Source organism: Orbicella faveolata, unplaced genomic scaffold (genome assembly GCF_042242905.1).
Source record: "Orbicella faveolata isolate gen_17 unplaced genomic scaffold, um_ofav_v1 contig_3, whole genome shotgun sequence".
Classification (NCBI taxonomy): domain Eukaryota; kingdom Metazoa; phylum Cnidaria; class Anthozoa; order Scleractinia; family Merulinidae; genus Orbicella; species Orbicella faveolata.
In genome coordinates, this window is record NW_028301558.1 from 18,756,533 (window position 1) to 18,775,799 (window position 19,267).

General features: G+C 41.3%; 4 protein-coding genes across 5 annotated transcripts; 3 read left to right on the forward strand and 1 right to left on the reverse strand.

Moving 5' to 3' along the window:
• Positions 1-2,017: 2,017 nt before the first annotated feature.
• On the reverse strand, positions 2,018-3,610 carry LOC110057386 (lipase ZK262.3-like). The gene has a single exon (XM_020763978.2). It carries the CDS (start codon positions 3,521-3,523, stop codon positions 2,384-2,386), a length of 1,140 nt encoding a protein of 379 aa, XP_020619637.1. The 5' UTR covers positions 3,524-3,610; the 3' UTR covers positions 2,018-2,383.
• Positions 3,611-6,006: 2,396 nt separating this feature from the next.
• On the forward strand, positions 6,007-8,218 carry LOC110057470 (lipase ZK262.3-like). The gene has a single exon (XM_020764058.2). The coding sequence runs from the start codon at positions 6,596-6,598 to the stop codon at positions 7,679-7,681; it is 1,086 nt and encodes a 361-aa protein (XP_020619717.2). The 5' UTR covers positions 6,007-6,595; the 3' UTR covers positions 7,682-8,218.
• Positions 8,219-10,075: 1,857 nt separating this feature from the next.
• On the forward strand, positions 10,076-11,384 carry LOC110057397 (lipase ZK262.3-like). Its single transcript, XM_089298122.1, has one exon. It carries the CDS (start codon positions 10,817-10,819, stop codon positions 11,150-11,152), a length of 336 nt encoding a protein of 111 aa, XP_089154248.1. The 5' UTR covers positions 10,076-10,816; the 3' UTR covers positions 11,153-11,384.
• Positions 11,385-12,985: 1,601 nt separating this feature from the next.
• LOC110057471 (lipase ZK262.3-like) lies at positions 12,986-15,976 on the forward strand. 2 transcript variants are annotated; one of them, XM_020764059.2, is made up of 2 exons: positions 12,986-13,236; positions 14,298-15,976. In XM_020764059.2, the coding sequence occupies exon 2, from the start codon at positions 14,342-14,344 to the stop codon at positions 15,461-15,463; it is 1,122 nt and encodes a 373-aa protein (XP_020619718.1). In that variant the 5' UTR covers positions 12,986-13,236; positions 14,298-14,341; the 3' UTR covers positions 15,464-15,976. The 2 variants fall into 2 exon arrangements, with proteins under 2 accessions (XP_020619718.1, XP_089154247.1); XM_089298121.1 differs by lacking the exon at positions 12,986-13,236 and adding an exon at positions 13,287-13,928.
• Positions 15,977-19,267: the final 3,291 nt, after the last annotated feature.

Genomic DNA, 19,267 nt, shown 5'->3' on the forward strand with positions numbered 1-19,267 from the left:
TGGGTGAGGGAGGTAGTGGCAAAATTTGAGTGACCAAGGTGTTGGTATTCCCAGTAACAGACAAATGCTATTTATTCTATTGACTGGATATTTCGTGCTCTGTGAAGAACATGGGAAAACTTCGTACACAATTTCCCTAGATTCCCTACGTGTATATAGACATTTTATCTTGGACGCTTGTGTCCAAGAGGGAAAGGCGCAATGAGGTTAACCGTATGTGAAGCGCCGAGCAGAAGGTTCGGCTTAGGAGAAACCAACTGCACGCAGGGTAGCGAGCAAGTGGCCAAGCCCGAGGGGCCTGGTGAGAGAAACAAAAAACACTCATTCTTCCTCCAGACCACTCGCGGCTTGGCCACTCGTTATTACGCTCTATACGGTAACCGCCAGTTACAAGGGCTAAACGATAGGCAATTCTTTGCCTGTCGCGTCGAGAAGGCCGGAACAGTATATAAAGTCAAACATCTCGACCGTGCTAGGTCGCTCGAAATAAAAGCGTTTTGAAAATGTTATTATACCGATGGACGCTATATATACCCTTCAAAGATTAAACATCAGCTAACGCGGTTAGAAGGCAAATGCGCAATCTCAGTCTCAAGATTGGTACTACACTACAACCCGTATTTATTAGTAGAAAATTATTATTATGAAAACCTCAATGGACAAACATCGCTAACAAATATTTTTTATCTTTTGAAAAAAAAAAGACTTACTTGAAAAGGGCAAAACTCGAAGATCGAGTCTCCTCACGTTTAAGTTTACTGTTATTGACTTCTTTGCAGTTCTGCGATGTCCTAAAGATGTTTTTTGGGGGTTAGAACACTAGTTTGTTCTCCCGTTATCACTCTTAATTTTCAGCGCGGCATAAGAGTAATACAACCAGTGACGTCACAAGGCTGTTTTGGCCGTGTCAAGATGGCCGCCAATTTTGGCCTCAACCAGCCAAATTCGCACGGCTCAAAAAGCAGTTTTCGCTTACCGTTTGCGAAAAAAAAGTTGACAGCTTGTTCAAGTTAGGTTCAAACATTATAATTAAGCGAAAATCTCAGATACGCAAATTTCGTTTCAGCGGCACTTAGTCTTTGTTAAACTTTTTTAAATATTAGAGAAATTGAGAAAAGAGGCTAAACACACTCCAGCTAAAAAGAGCTTTTATTTTGATTCCAATTTTAACTGTAGACATCATAGCCATATTGCCAGCATTGTTGCCGAGGTTAAATTGACCGTCACAACATAAATAGTTGGCAACTGCGTCACTTGCATCCCAGCTAGGGGTCTAGGAGCAAAATCGAAAGTGGGAAAAATATAGGTCCGCATGGCAAACGGATAGCCGCTTAATGCTGCTGAATAAGAGTTTGTGTTGTGATGTGTTAAGGGCTCTAGTGAAGAAGAGATAGATCAGAACAATATCATCACTACTACGTTACCGATGATTGCTTTATTTATCTATTGTCTCAGAACTCTTCAAGTGCTAGAGCTCAGATTAATCAAGTTGAGCTGTTGTAATGCTGGTAAACCAACAAAATTAATTGCGTGCAGTTCAATTTCGTCAGGGTGAGGGGAGAAGTGTCAAAATTTGAGTGACCAGGGTTTTGTTATTCATAGCAAAAGACAGGTGCTTTTGATTCTTTTGATTTTATATCAAGTGTTCTCTGACGAACTTGGGGAAACTGAATACACATTCTTTTGGGGGTTTTTATTCTCTACGTGGTCGGGAATTCTTTAGCTTTGCCTATAGAGAAAGCCAGAACAGCATTTCAAACCAAAAAAACTTTTTGACCGAGTTAGGTCGCTCGAAATAAAGGCGTTTTGAAAATGCTATTATACCGAGGGACGCGAATTTCATGCAATTCGGCTGTAAAACTGTGCTCTGAACTGCCCGTGGACAAACTCCTTTCTGAAAATCAGACTGAGTTAAAAATTCAGTTGTATTATAGTTAATCTCAAGCTTTGACCAAACCAGGGGAAGAAGAGGTATAATAAACTTCTGGTAGAACATTCCATACACTGAAATAGCCACTGAGAATCTCCATCGTTTTATTTCGTTTACACTTTGACAACTAGAAAGCAACATGATTACATTACAGTATCACTATCTTGTCATGTGAACAATTATATCTACCTCTTCGTCTTGCTAAAAGGGACGTCCCTTTGGCGAGATCGCGTGGAACAAATCCAAAAAAGAATACCCCGCGCCCCCTCCCTCCCTCTCCCATCAAAATCAAATGATCCGCCCCGGACAACTAGTTGGTGGTGTGCTCTATAGAAATGTTTTATCATGATGATGATGATGATGATGATGATTATTATTATTATTATTATCAATTTGCCATGATAGCATGATAGAGAAAAACGGACAGTAAATGAATAGAACGTGAAAAACCCGTTATTTTCCGTGAAACGCCTTCGAAGCCTCGCTCCTTTTAACCCTTAAATATTTCGCTTTCGATCCTTTTACGCTAAGCCGTTGAACACATTTTTCCATCCAGAACGATCCAACGTGAATGCTAAAGTACTTCAAGTGTCGTAGGATAGAGAGTTCCTTTTCCGAGAAACTGCATGTGGCATCTTCGTCATACGGTTTCCCGTGACACTCCCTGTGTGTAGAATTCACGCTGACGGCCTCTTCACTGTAGAAAACCTCCACGCCATGATGGTACGGACCACGTTCTTTATTTGGTACTCCCATTACAAATGGAAAATGAGGGACTAAGTCATTGTAATTAACAACTCTCCAACTGTTGTTGACCAGTTGATCGTGTTGCAGAGCATATTTGTAGTTACCAACCCGAGGCATGCCAAACGTGTACAAGATGATGTTTTTACGCGGAGCTATGTCGTAATAAGCGAGCCAAGTACTCGCCAACGAAGCTATTGCTCCTCCTAAGGAATGTCCCGTGACCCAGATCTGATAAGATGGGTTCTTCACAACAAGAGCTTTCACTTCCGCCTCCATGCTCGGCCATAACACAAAAAAGGCTCTCTTCCAGTAGGATTGAACTTTACCATTGAGAAAGCTAACTTCAGGGGAAAGAAACGATTCCAAGAATTCGAATACCGCCTGCTCATATTTTGCAGAGCCACGAAACGCGACCACGACAGCTTTCAGGGCATGCGACACAGCAACATAGCCAGAGCATTCATTTTCGAAGATGTCACACTTCTGCGTAGCCACACGCTGAAGTTGGAACTTTTCATATGGCAGAACTTTTTCGAGGCATTCCTGTTTGTGACTTGGGGCGTACGCCACCGCTGAGAGAAGCAACATCTTCATCGATACCTCAGAATCGTAATGGGGCACTCCGTCCTCGCAGTCAGAGGGCTCAGCAACATTTTCTCCTTTGCTGCAAGGACTCGCGGCATCAGCGCCTGGTGTATGGCACTTGTTATCCCTCTTGCACCACCTACACTGAATGAAACGCGAGCTGACGCAGTCCGCGCAGCTGTTAGCGCTACACAAGTGGGCTACGGCCACGGTCAGTTGAGAAAGGAAGACAATGAAACCAAGAAGAACATGTCGAAACATCTTTGTCTTCGAGTTTGAGGAAGTATTAAAACTGACAAGCCACCTTCAGTATATGCTGTTTCACTTGCTGTTAACGAGCCTTATATGGATCGACCCACGTTGATTAATTCACTCTTTGGAAAGTGAAGCTGAATAAATAACTAGCTATTACTCCACGATTGTAAAACTTTCGAAAGTAATACTTAAATTTTTGAGTCGGAACTGAAAAAACAGTTCGAAAGCTACTTGTTTGGAATTGAATCATAGCACCAGTCTTCCTCGAGCCCAAGCCAGCATGGAATTACGACGGGCAACTTCGAATCAACTTTAATTTTGTCGTTCAGTATTGCTGCCGGACAAGCCATGCGAGCTAATTGATGATTTAATTTTTTCCTCAAGGTGCCATTTCTGTCTTGGCAACTTGATCGATCTGATTAGTTTAGGCTTGTTCGTTTGTTGTCAACATTTCGTGTTTGCTTTTCAAGTAATTTTCATAACGAAGTATTTCTAAGATAACCATTGGTAAAATAATCGTCTAGCTATTTTGAGCAGCGTGTAAGTGATTATCATGACCATGACCGAAAGATCAGTTTTCATTTTCAGCTCAATGTTAAAATCAACAGAAAACAAATAATTTCAGCCAAGGGAGCGAAAAATGTCAAGTGCGTGCAATAAAAACTGGCAAGAGTTATCTCCGGCATTTAAAAATCGTTACTCTACTGCTTCTCTACAGCTGTTTGTTACCCGATCTAAATGATATACGAGATAAGGGAAAGATTCTCTCAGATGTACCTTGAATAATCTTCTAATGCGATCAAAGCGTAATTTTTTCCGATAATTATTATTTTGATAAAAAAACAAAAAAAACATGTGTCTTAGCTTCTACTGTGTGCTTCATTTTTGGAAATTGACACTGAAAATTGGTAGCTGTTTTTCGTCTTTTTTTAACAGCGGAAAATAAACCGCCAACCGGCAAACGGGACTTGAAAGACTGTAGCCGGGTGATATTCAATCAAAAAACATTTCAGTCACATACTGAGAAACCAAATCAAAATTTCCATGTAACAAAAATGGAAAGAAAACGAGAAAACAGACGTTGAATCGAGCCTGACTGGACTGGTCGAAATTTACTCATGAGCGGGCTCCTGGGCACAGCACGTTGGTTGACTTGTGTTACGATGTACGATGTATGGGAGGCGCGGTGGCCTCATGGTTAGTGTGCTAGTCTCCGGATTAAGCGGTCCGGGTTCGAGCCCTGGCCGGGGACATTGTGTTGTGTTCTTGGGCAAGACACTTTACTCTCACAGTGCCTCTCTCCACCCAGGTGTATAAATGGGTACCGGCGAACTTAACGCTGGGGGTAACCCTGCGATGGACTAGCATCCCATCCAGGGGGGAGTAGAAATACTCCTAGTCGCTTCATGCTACAGAAACCGGGATAAGCTCCGGCCTGATGGGCCTCTTGGCTCGCATGCAGACTTTTACGATGTACGCAAATTACTGGACCCTTCGCAAACGTCCACAATGTTTATGTGACATCCCAAGCCTTTAATCGAAGTCGTTTCTGGGTTCGCGCTTTGGGCTACGTTTTCGACGATTTTTTTTTGTTTTTTTACTCTTGTTACAAGTCTATAGGGTCGGTTAGCAAATTGGACTTTGCCGTAACGTGACAATTTTACGTTACGCAATTTGCTATTTTTGCTCAAAAATTTTCATTGCACCGAGACGGTTTGTTGGAAATGTTACAGTGAATGGAATGGACGGTAAATTTTGGATTGCCTGGGTCATTAGTCCCCTTTAGGTTACCACAGAGAGATATGACCGTTAGATTACTTAACTGAGTTTCCACTACCTCTTCATGACTTATTTCGCTCCGATCAGCTCCGTTTGGTTTCGCAAACATAGTTAGCCCGTTTCAGTTTTTACACCACTGACACCGATGACCACTCACTGCATCAAGTTTAAAAAACCTGACTTGCTCGGGACTTCGTCGAAAATCTTAGTAACTGCACGCCTTGTCGTCACAAAACGTTCCTCCCCACGCTGCGTGTCAACAAGTCTGTTCACAATCCCTCTATATCTGTCTGAAGCAAAAATTATTAACCTCAGGGGATTCGAAAAAGCTCCAAAGTAGGAGGGTGGCCCTGGAAAAATACAGAAATAGAGAATGAAGTAACGACAACCGCTTCGTATCGTATGGTGCTCGGCTGATGGATCCTTGACACGGTGGTGACATGTGATTTGCTATTTTATAGTCTTTGGGAATTGCGATGATCGTGGCGCAGCCTTCGCAGTCTTTGGCTTCGCAATTATAGGAAGAGCCGACATTGAAGGATCAAAAAGCAACGTCGTTATAGCGTTTAAAATCCTCTGCGGTAAATGCTTTTGCTTGTGTTACTTGCCAGAGGGTCTGTGAACAGACCAGAGAGCTTCCGTGAGACAATCGGAAACAACGGCTTGTTTGTATTTTTAATGATTATCAATCGAAACCGAAAAAGATTAAGAGCTGAAACGCGTTTATGATATAGACAAAATACAAGAGCTGTCAGCAAAGACAATGATTGAACTGTAATTACTATTTAGTAAGCTTTCAGAACAAGCAAGTGGAGTGTATAGCTCTGACAGCCTTAAAGAAACAAAGATAAAATAAATGCAGACCCAAAGAACAAGGAAGCTCATAAAATATTTTTAACGTGTAAGACTGACCGGAAGATGCAGTTTTTCCTAAAAACAAAACTATTATTATAATTCGTAAAGTAAACATAAGAGTGCATTTTTTGTTCTGTTTGTGTTAATCCTGGCTTTGGGTGGGATTTACCCGTACAGAATCCAACAATTTACATTTAAATGTCATAGAAATCCCGTAAGTAGGATTATTTGCAGACCTGGAAACTGAAAATTGCAGAGGTGCAAGTTTCGGTTTCGTAAGGTTATTGTATTACTGACACAGTCGACTTCAAGGGTATTCCACGACTGTAGTCTAATTACACATTCTAGGAAGTAACATGATTCCTTGAAGCTGAAGCCGAGGCTTATTTAAGTGTTTAAGAGGTCGCTTACAGTTAATTCAGTTCAGCTTTCCATCGCCTCAACATGTTTAGTACAGTGTTGTGCTTCTTTTTGTTCCTTTCACATTTGAATGCAGTGATGGCCTTCATCTGTAACGACAACAACTGCGAGGACTGCGTAAACTCGCGCTTCTTTGGAATTCGCTGTAGATGGTGTAGGAGGGATAACGAATGCTATATGCCTGGTGCTGTGCTCACTAATCCTTGCAGCCGAGCGGAAAATATTGTGAAGAGATCTCACTGTGCAGACAAATTGTCACGTTACGATACTGGATTATCGATGAAGATGTTGCTTCTTTCAGCAGTAGCATACGACCCAGAACATCCTCAACAATGCCTTGATAATGCTCTCCCATCTGACAAGTTCAAACTTAAGAGAGTGGTTACAAAGAATTGTGGCTTCGCCCGTCAGAACTGTTCTGGTTATGTTGCTGTTTCGCATTCCATGAACGCTGTTGTGGTCGCTTTTCGTGGCTCTGAGAATTTCGATCAAGCGATTCAAACATTTGTTGAAACCCTGCTTACCCCAAAGACACAATTTCTAAACGGTGAGGTGCAGATCTCGTGGAAGAGAGGTTTTGATGCGTTATGGCCGAGCATGAAGACGGAAGTGAACACTCTCGTTTCGCAGAATCCATCGTATCAGATCTGGGTCACAGGACATTCCTTAGGAGGAGCAATGGCTTCTTTGGCAAGTACTTGGCTCGCTTATCACAACATAGCACCTCGTAAGAACATCATCTTGTACACGTTTGGCATGCCTCGGGTTGGTAACTACGACTATGCTCTGCAACACGATCAACTGGTCAACAACAGTTGGAGGGTTGTTAATGACAATGATTTGGTTCCTCATTTCCCCAGTGTAGTTTCTGTGAGCATTTTAAACGGTCCTTATCATCACGGAAAGGAAGTTTTCTACAGCCCGGAAGCCACCAGCGTGTATTCCCCACACAAAGAATGTCACGGCAGACCGTACAACGAAGATGCTACATGCAGCTTCTCCAAAGGGATCGCATCCGATTCTATCGAGAAACACAAAACATACTTCAGCATTCCTGTCGGAACATTCTGGGAAACAGACTGTGTACCCCAAACACGCAAGAGGCGCTAAGAATCATCAAGAGATTTCCAGAAACAGCCTTTCAGAGAAGCTTAAATACATCGCTCAAAGCTTGTATTGGGAATGGGCATTCTCACGTATTATTACCAACTTATTTACTTTCTTTGTGGATGAATAAGCAAACCAAGTTGTTTGCTTTATTGTAGAACTAATAACATCTTATTTTAGTTTTCGTTCCGTTGTTTTGAGTATAAATTAGCATTTGCGCACCAGGCCAATTGGAGCGGGAACGTCAATGTTTAGATGCTAGTGTTCGTAAGGTGTTTGTTGTTTTATGATTTTAACCAAAAGATTGTTGACATGTGCTTAAGGGCAGTTTTCTCTACGTTGAATAGCGTCATTGCATTTGCGAATGAGCTTTTAATTAGTGTTTTTAATCCATCAGCTCAGTAGCGGATCTATTGATCATTTAATTCACATTTTTCCGCGGCTAGTGACATTTCCTTGTTGTTATGTTGAATCAATAATGATAATTGTCAAGTTATGACAGCTCTTGAGAAGCTCGAATAAAAAAACGTTGACAAGCTAGCACTGTACTGTACGTGGTTTTTGTTGAGGTAATATCGAGAGGGGAAGGAGAGCATGAAGGTAAGGCCTGCTTTTAAGCGGTATAAAGGAAACATTCTGCAAAAGAGCTGACAAAAACTCTGATAAGGCGACAACTCTTTAAAAATCGCTCTGATCAAACCTTTTCTAATTAACCGAACCTTCATTGGCTGCTTCTAATTAAGGCACAGTCTGCGAAGGTGTTAGTAACTTAACCCATTGACACCCGGGGCATTTCGGCAAAAACGCATTTTTTGAGGACGTTTTGGATATTTTCAGCCTGGATATGAACCAGATTAGCTCCAATCTACCCAAAAAGGCTTTTGCAACATGACAGCATACCTTTCTTTCCACTAGCATGGCGTTTTATGACATTTTTGCTCCGACATGCACAGAAATCAAAATTTTGGACGAAAAAGTGACCTTTATCTTTACACTTTTCGGTAATTTAATTTTGTTTTTGCCTTTTTTTCTCCTTTTCTTATCTTTTTGCTGCAGTAATTGACCTTCAAGGGCTTGCTTCCAGTTCAAGAACTCCCAAGAAAGCATCATCGAGGCGGCCAATTCCAATTCTTACCCAAGTGTAGCTGAGAAAATTTTCACCAAATTCCGTGCATATTTCAGACTCAAATGACCCAATGACTCTGATCTGGATGTCATTGGAAAGATCTTGTTGGTGTTTGATTTTGGTCTCTAAAAGAACATTTTAGAGGCAAATACTTTATGAATCAACTCAGTTCCATTATGCATCAGTCAATTCCAGCAGTACCTACCCCCCCCCCCCGGGCTAACTCCCGGGTATTAGCATTTTTGTTAAAAAAATGGGCAAATTCCCCTGGGTGGGGACACATAAGCTGCCTAAATGCTCCGGGGTGGGGACGAAGAAAGAGGGCAAATGCCCCGCCCTTGGGATCGTCGCCTTCCAACGCCTCTGCAGTTTTTTAATTAATCAGTGATTAAAACGGTCAACTGTTCAGTATTGTAATGCAACGGTAAGACTTCAAGGACAACAGTACGTGTTAGTTGATTCTGATTATATTTATTTCTTTACATTTGTTTTTAACAGTTTGCTAGAGGATAGTTGGGAATGCGGCGGACGTGCCCCCAGCCGCGAGCTATGATAGGCGCCTGTATTCGCAGGCTACTTTTTCTGTGAAGAATCAAGACATTTTAAATGATGATGCATTGCATTATAAGCTCGCAAGATCTGTCTTGAAGATCGCATCATTTGAATTCGCAAACCTTAAGTATTTTAACTCTAATTTCATGAATTTAAAAAATGCCAGGCTAGTTTTGAATGCGAAACGCGAAATAGTCGTGTTCACGTCAGTGATTGTTTTGTGATAAACAAAATATAGTTGACCTTCTCGCTTATATTCATATGCTTACAAGTAATGAAGAAATATCTAAAATTGAGAATATACCGTTAAAAACATCTGCAAGTTTCTCTAATCCCTGACGGACGAGCCATTGTTCGACAAACGCCTCGTCTTTCCCGATGAACTCATTCATGGCACTTTCCACGCGTGTCGAATGCCCGGGGGTCGCCCCGGGGTACGCAAATGCCCAGCCCTCGGGCCGCGATAAAATTGCGGATGCCCCATCCCCGGGACTGGCAACGTGAGCAAATGCCCCGCGGTTACCCTAGGGGGGGGGGGGGGATGGGCACTGCTGGAATTGACTGATGCATTACCACCCTTCCTTTTCTCGGACTAGCTACTGTAAACTACGAGGTATTTGCTGAGCCCATGAGACAGGCACCATTTTCCACTAATTATTAAAACATACAGTTACATTTCTAACCACAGGTCACAGTGCCGCCTTGTGTAGCTACGCGTATGGTACAATAGTTTCATAAATTATAAATTTTATAAATACGATTGTTTTTCATTAAATTTAATAGTTGTAGGCAACGAAAGTGAACTACTCAGTAGGTCTAAGCATCGTTTTCACAAGTTTATTACTTGTGGTACAATTGCGAAGTGACTTAGGGTTTTAGGTTCGATCTTGCTACTGCATATGCTAAGCCGAACGACATTCGCTTTCCAGGCAAGGTAGTTCACGATCCACTCTAAACAAACACAACTGTCTGGCGAATTAGAATGCTTGGTCGGTTTTTCGGCTTTAGTATTCTTTCACACCTGAGATACCGGATGCTATATGCTAGGAAGTGGCTCAAACAGTTGCCAGAGAGCGGAAATTATTCGCAACAAATCTCAATTCGCTGACAAATTGTCGAGCTACGATCCTAGGTTATCGTTGAAGATGCTGCTTCTCTCAGCGGTAGCATATGAGTCACATGATCCAGAAGAATGCCTCAAGAACTCTCTGCTATCTGACAAGTTTCGACTTCAGATTGTGGTAACGAAGACCTGTGACCGGTTTAAAAGCAACTGTTCTGGCCATAATGCTGTTTCGCATACCTTGGAAGTCAGAGTAGTAGCTTTTCTCGGCTCTGAAGATCTTGATCAAGCGTTTACCCAATTCTTAGTGTCCCTACTTTCAAGCAAAACTCCATTTCTAAATTATACAGTTGAATCCTCCTGAAGGAGATGATTTGAGAAGTTATTGCAGTCGAGCATGGAGGAAGAAGTGAAAGCTGTCGTTGTGAAGATTCCATCTTATCAGATCTGGGTCACGGCACATTCCTTAGGAGGTGCAATGGTTTCGTTGGCAAGTACATGGCTCGCTTATCGCAACCGAGCTCCTCGTAAGAACATCATTTTGTACACGTTTGGCATGCCTCGGGTTGATAACTACGATTATGCTCTGCAACACGATCAACTGGTAAACAACAGTTGGAGAGTTGTTAATGACAATGATTTGCTTCCTCATTTCCCCAGTGTAGTTTCTGTCAGCATTTTAAACGACCCTTATCATCACGGAGTCAAAGCTTTCAACGGCGAGGAATTCTAAACACAGGCGGAATGCCACGACAAACCGTACAACGAAGATGCCACATGCAGCTTCTTCGAAGGATTCACATCCGATTCTATCAAGAGACACAAAATAATACTTTAGCATTCCGGTCGGAACATTCTGGCAGACAAATTGTATTCAATGAACGCGTAACAGACACTGCCGTGGAGGTCATCAAAGATGTTCTCATGTGGTCATAATAAATAAATCGTAGTTTTGTTGATAGGAAGATATCGCATTGCTCTCTTTATTTTAAGAACGTCGAATATTTCAGGGTTGACCCCAAACGATTTTAGCGGCTACAAATGCACCCACTCCTCAACGCCAAACTGGATTAGTAGGCTTGAATGATTTAAGCCTGAAATTTTTTAACAAAGCATGGTTTTATTTCACTCAGGTCAAGTTTAAAAAAGATTTAAGGTGATTTTTGCAGTAAGTAGAGGTCACTTCCCGTGATCAGCAAGCTTCAGTTTTTTGTCTGTTGGATTACACTTCTATACGAACAAGATTTGACTAATACTGACACTTTTCACAAGAATCATTTTCAGATCTGAGTGCAATTTTAGTGGATGCTCTTAAAATCGTTCTTTCGACGTTTTTGTATAAAAAGAGGGGGATTATACCTCACCGAACTTGTTAACCCTTTAGAGCCTGTAGACATTATGGTAGTTTAGTTACTTGTGATATATCTTTCGGTAGTAATAGGCCGAACAACGTAATCAAATCTGTGTCTCTATCATGGCTGCTATTGGAAGCTCGTGGTGGCTAAGTGTAGTGCACTACTCTTTATAGAGGATTGTTGATAATATTTTTCAACCTGCAACGTTGACGAGAACTTTAGTTTTTACTAAGTTCATTTGCTATTGCATAGTTATAGTTATGTGGGTGTTTCATGGTTCTTTTTTTATGTCTCGTATAAACAGTGGCATATAATGATAGCTCCCTAGCATGCATGTGAAGGTGAAAATAAAATACTTGGTCTCATGATTCACTGGAGTCTGCATTGGGCCAAGCTTAAGTGCCGAGTTTTACCGCCTGAGCTTATCCCGGTTTCTATAGCGTTTTAAAGGTGCCCACAAGGACTTTTCTGCCTCCACCTGGATGGGATTCTACAGTCCGTTGCAGGGTCATTCCTCAGCATTGAATTCACGGGTGGAGAGAGGCAATTTGGGAGTAAAGTGTCTTTCTCAAGAAGATAACGAAATGGCCACGGCCAGGGTTTCAACCCGGACAACTGTTGAATAGGCAGAGAATTATGGTGTTATATTCCGTGACTGAGGCAAAGAAAAAACTTTGTAAAAAAAAAAAACAATGCCTTCGGTTGGCTTAGTCACAAACAATGCTTGCAGTAGATGGATTGCAGCTCAAACTGAGATCCAATTGAAACTGATTTTGATTTTTGGTCCCACACCTAGGTAGTCCTTCTAGTGTTCTTAACTGGACGGATTTCTTTCCTATAATTGAAAATTCATTTTTAATTAGCTGAGCATGCGGTCAAATATTCTTTCGTTAGGGCAACGAGGCAACTGGACATCATTGGATCAACACGAAGCAGAATTGACACTTTCGCGTCTTTTTTGTGTCAAACCGTAGATAACTGCAGTGAAAGCAATTAGGAAAACCCTAAGAGACCAACACTAGATAAATGCAATTACGTGGTTGGGAACCCAACTGACGCATACAAACGACAGGTCAGTTGCACGAGTGACTTTAATTAAACCTTTTAGTATAACTTTTCGGAAAATGTTTTTTTTTGTTGTCAGGCATCCAGTAGAGATCATTTATTGATATCACTTTACCTCCTCTAAAGATAGTGACATTAAAATCTTTTTCTAATTCGCTAAGTGCTCTTAAGCATTCACGTATTGTTTATCTTCTATTTCATCAAATTTCCAAATTAAGAGTTAGTTCCCTAGGTAACAACTGACACATGATTTATTTAGCTGCCAGTTGGCACGTCAATGCTACCAATTATGACTGAAAGAAAAGATCAGCTCGTCACAGAGACCAAACCGATATCGAAGGTCTCACGGATGCGAGAACTCGATTGAAAACGTGTACAAGAAGTCAATCCAAGCGCAGTAAGTCGTGATGTTTGCTACTTTAATTAATACCTAGCTTTTTCAGTAGTATAGTTGCCCGTGATTTCGTGCACTTGCGCCAAGAGAGTGGAGGAGCAAAGTTCCTTTCTGAGAGCCGTTCCAAGGCAAATCCAACACCCTCAGGCTCAATCAAAAAGCTGAAATGTTGGTTTTCTTTTCCTTCCCTAATTTTTTTTAGTAGGAAAGCCAAGCCAAAAGTATATTTAAAATATAAAAAAGCCATAAGAAAAGTATAAAGACAAGTATATAAACAAGTCTAAACATGCATATGGGGAACAATCTTTTTCTGCTTTATTCAGGGGTTTTCTCGCAATCTGCCCTGTCAAGTACCACAAATAATCGATGCAACTCCGATAATCGTACAAAAAGACACATTCATAAACAATTTCACAAATTATGCCGCGGTAACTTTCAGACTGCGTCACCGTTTTTGAGCTTGTAAACTGTATATGTCGTTGTAAAAGTTGGATGAACCATTATGCACGCAGCCTTTCTTCGCTAACATGGAATAATTTTTTTTGTCACTTCGTTTCATTGCAACCCGAGAGGAGATCCAGGGTCTATAAGGAGGTCCATATAGTGAACAATCAGTGTAATCAATTCAAGTTCGAAAAACCACCTGCCTGCCCTGAAGGCATTCTGAACTTCGAGGATGCAACGTAGCCGAGTGGGTAAGAAGCTTGCCTTGAAAATCGAAGGTCGCGGACTGTTTTCGTTGCAGTTGCTTAGTCGCGATAGACCGGAGTTCAAATCTAAATAACCAACTGGTTAGCCTCCTGTTAGTTGGGCCTTAATCTTGTTCTGTTCTGATTTAAATTATTAGCACAGCTCATTCATCTCTGAAACGAATTGAAGTCTGTGACCCCTTTATGTTTGCATTTCTAACACAAGTAACTCGTTATCTGAACACACAAAAAAAAAATAGAAATTGAAAATATTCTATATGTATTAGAAGATCTTCGCGGCAATGTCATTAGGCTAGAGAAGGTTCTCTTAATTAGTTTTGCATATGTAAATTCACAAATATTCATTATCCGCAGGGTTGTAAGTCCGTTTCACCGTGCTAAGCATCTCGTCGCTGTTGATGATGCTTCGTCCGTCCTTCCTCTTTCTAATCCTCGTACAACTGACTCTAGTTACGGCCTTCTTCTCACGGCCCTGTAGTAAAACCAACTGCGGAGACTGCGCCAGGTCGAGCTTCCTGTTTGTATCATGTAGATGGTGCAAGAGGGATAACAAGTGCCATGTACCAGGCGATGTTGCAACGAACCCTTGCAAAGCAGCGGAAAATATTGTGGAGAAATCTCACTGTGCTGACGAATTTTCAAGCTACAATCCTGAATTATCCCTGAAGATGTTGTATCTCTCGGCAGTAGCGTATGACCAGTCTAATAACCTGGCACATCAACAGCAATGCCTCGACAATGCTCTCACATCTGACAAATTCCAACTTCAGACTGTGATTACGAAGACCTGTGATGCTGCTGGTCATGATTGCTCTGGCTATGTTGCTATCTCACATACCTTGAAAGCTATTGCGGTCGCCTTTCGCGGTTCTAAGGATTTTAATCAAGTGGTAAAACAAATTTTAGAAATCCTACTTTCCCCCAAAACGCGATTTCTGGACGGCGAGGTTCAGAGCTACTGGAAGAGAGGTTTCGATGTGTTATGGCCCAGCATGAAGACGGAAGTGAACACTCTCGTTTCGCAGAATCCATCGTATCAGATCTGGGTCACGGGGCATTCCTTAGGAGGGGCAATGGCTTCGTTGGCAAGTACTTGGCTCGCTTATCACAACATAGCTCCTCGTAAGAACATCATCTTGTACACGTTTGGCATGCCTCGGGTTGGTAACTATGACTATGCTCTGCAACACGATCAACTGGTCAACAACAGTTGGAGAATTGTTAATGACAATGATTTGGTTCCTCATTTCCCCAGTGTAGTTTCTGTCAGCATTTTAAACGGTCCTTATCATCACGGAGTGGAAGCTTTCTACAGCCAAGAAGCTACCAGCGTGTATTCCCCACACAAAGAATGTCACGGCAAACCGTACAACGAAGATGCTACATGCAGCTTCTCCAAAGGGATCACATCCGATTCTATCGAGAAACACAAAACATACTTCAGCATTCCTGTCGGAACATTCTGGGAAACAGACTGTGTACCCCAAACTCGCAAGAGGCGCGAAGAATCATCAAGATAATTCCAGAAACAGCCTGTCAGAGAAGCTCAAAAAGATCGCTCACAGCTTATATTGTGAATGGGCATTCTCACGTATTATAACTAACTGGTTTACTTTATTTGTGGCTCAATAGGCACACCAAGTTGTTTGCTCTAGTGCAGAACTAATAACATCTTATTTTAGTTTTCGTTCCGTTGTTTTGAGTATAAATTAGCAACTGCGCACCAGGCCTATTGGAGCGGGAACGTCAATATTTAGATGCTAGTGTTCGTAAGGTGTTTTATGTTTTATGATTTTAACCAAATGATTGTTGACATTAGCTTAAGGACAGTTTTCTTTACAGTGAATAGCGTCATTGCATTTGTGAACGAGCTAGTAATTAGTGGTTTTAGAGCTCAGTAGCGGGTCTATTGATTATTTAATTCACATTTTTCCCCGGCTAGTGACACTTGTTCGTTGTTATGTTGAATGAATAATGACAATTGTCAAGGTATGACAGCTCTTGAGAAGCTCGAATAAAAAACGTTGACAAGCCCTGTGCTGTACGTGGTTTTTGTTGAAGGTAAGGCGTGCTTCAGTTAAGCGGTATGAAGGAAACATTCTGCAAAAGAGCTGACAAGAACTCTGAGAAGACAACAACCCTTTAAAAATAATAATGATAATAATAATAATGATAATGATAATGATAATGATAATGAACGGCACTGTGGAAAATATTATAAAAACGTAAAAGCTCTACAAAACAATGCTACTCAAACGTAAAAGATACGATATAAATAAAATCGCTCTGATCGAACCTTTTTTAACTGAACTTTCATTGGCTGCCTCTCATGAGTTTAAAGCACTTTCTGCGAGGGCGTTAGTAACTTAACCCATTGACGCCCGGAGAATTTCGGCAAAAACGCATTTTTGAGGACGTTTTGGAGATTTTCAGCCTAGATATGAACCAAATTAGTTCCAATCTACCCAAAAAGGTTATTGCAACATGACAGCATACCTTTCTTTCCACTAGCATGGCGTTTTATGACATTTTTGCTTCGACATGCACAGAAATCAAAATTTTGGACGAAAAAGTGACCTTCGTCTTTAAGCTTTTCGGTTGTTTTAAATTTTTTTTTGTCTTTTTTTTTCTCCTTTTCTTATCTTTTTGCTGCAGTGGTTGACCTTCTACTGGACTTGCTTCCAGTTCAAGAACTCCCAAGAAAGCATCATCGAGACGGCCAATTCCAATTCTTACCCAAGTGTAGCTGAGGAAATTTTCACTCAAATTTCGTGCATATTTCAGACTCAATTGAGCCAATGACTCTGATCTGGATATCATTAGAAAGATCTTGTTGGTAGACGATATGCAGGTGTTTGATTTCTTTTTCTAAAAGAACATTTTAGAGGCAGATACTTTATGAATCAACTCAGTCCATTACCACCCTTCTTTTTCTCGGACTAGCTACTGTAAACTACGAGGTATTTGCTGAGCCCATGAAACAGGCAGCGTTTTCCGCTAATTATTATAACCCACATTTACATTTCTAACCACAGGTCACAGTGCCGCCTTGTGTAGCTACGTGTACTGTACAATAAAAGTGAAGCCTTGGAGCTCGAGCCAAATAGCTCATAGCTGCGGGAGCTAATCCCGGTTTCTGTGGCATGAAGCGGCTAGGAGTATTTCTACTCCCCCTGGACGGGAGGCTAGTCCATCGCAGGTCACTCCCCCGCAATTTGTTAGGTTTCCCCAACAATTCGCCGGTACCCATTTATACTCCGGGGTGGAGAGAAGCACCGTGAGAGTTAAGTGTCTTGTCCAAGAACACAACATAGTTTCCCCGGTCAGGGCTCGAACCGCTCACTCCGGGAACGAGCGCACTAACCATGAGGCCACCGCGCCTCCCACAATAGTTTTATTTGATTATTAATTTTATAAATAAGTTCTTTTTAAATTAAATTTAATGGTTCTAGACAACGAAAGTGAGCTACTCAGTAGATCTAAGCATCGTTTCCAAAGGCTTTTGTCAAGACCTGTCAAGGCTGTTATTTGTGGTACAATTACGAAGTGACCGGTACGGTTTTAGGTTCGATCTTGCTACTGCGTATGCTAAGCCGAACGACAGTTGCTTTCTAGGCAAGGCAGTAAAATAAGAACATCGTCTTGTACACGTTTGGCATGCCTCGGGTTGGTGATTACAAATATGCTGTGCAACACGATCAACTGGTCAACCACAATTGGAAAGTTGTTTAAAATTACAAGACGTGGTCCCTTATTTCCCAAGAGTAGTTTCCGAGAGCATTTGAATGGTCCCTACCATCATGGCGTGGAGGTTTTCTACAGCGAGGAAGCTAACAGCGTGTATTTTACGCACAAGGAATGCCACGGCAAACCATACAACGAAGAGGTCGAATGCAGTTTCTCCAAACAGACGAAATCTATTGAACGACATCGAAACTACCTCGGCATTCCTGTCGGAACATTCTGGCTGGAAAAAAAGTCTCCCCTTTGTTCCGACAACAGTTCACCCATCCATGGCTTCGACCACAGTAATATCGTTTTATATCGTTCCTTTTCTGGTGGTAATTTCATTTTTTGTTTTTGAATTTGTTGGTAAACTTAAATGAATTCTATTTTCGAGTGGTAAAAACAGTATCTTACGAAGTTTTTTTCTTTTTCTAACTGAGAAGAAAAGTCATATCTTCAAGACACCTTGCGATTTTCTGTACCGACTAATATCTCCCTCTCTCTCTCTCTCTCTCTCTCTCTCTCCCTCCATGTTTACTGACTATTTTCACAAGCAGCTGTGTACAAGCGGGAAATGACGTCATCGATTCACTAGTGAGGATATGGAAAATGCGCCAATCGGGTTCCGGATGTAGTTTCGCATAACTTTTACAAGTAGTGTATTTTCCAGTAAAACACTTGTTTCTATCTAACCAATAGCCCTATCTGGCGCGAAAAGGAGCTCGCATATTTCTCGGCGGACACTATCCGTTCTTCAAAGCTCACAGTCTTCGAGACTGAAGCTCGAGGAAAACTGCGAACTTCGAGAAGTCAAATAGGGACTGTTATGTTTTTTATCCTTTAAATATTTTTTCGCAGCACGCAGGATTTGAAAATTAGGGAATATCCCTCACACATTCCCCAGTTTTAGCCGAGGTATATTCAGTCAGGTGACGCGTTGATACCAACTGAAAACATTTAATATGAACTATAGATAACAATATATCCAGAAGATTTTAACTGACTTTTTTTGTAAAATATTCTGAGTGGACAAAGAGCAAACTTTTGGATGTAGTTTTCGTACCAAACTTCACCTGTAGATTTAAATAAAATGTAAGAAAACCAGTTCTCAAACTCATTAATAATCCATCAATTTAAAATAAAGAAAATCACAACCCTGTAGGAGGTTTGCATACCCGGTCTTAATTAGCATAGATTTTGAGGAGTTTACTTCTCCGTTTACTCCTTAGTTTTTGTTTCGATTGAGAAGAAATATCAAACAGGTGCATTCGAGACAGTGTTTCATCGCCTATCCAAACGCCTCGAATTTCGTCAAAAATACTCCGCTGGGCGTCGTATTTTCAACTCTCATCTCGGTGTTTAGATATCCCGATGAAACACTGTCTCTCGTGTTTGATATATTACTTCATCTTAATCTTCAAAGGTTAGGCGACATCTCTATAAATGCACGAGAAGTTTTGTTCTTGGTTGTAAACACTGCAATCACACTTTAATGATTCTGATAATCCCCAATAGGGAAGGGAAGGAAAAAGAAAAGAAATGAAAACAAAAGGATGGCAGCATCACACGCGTCAATTTTTACCCAGGTCGATCAACAT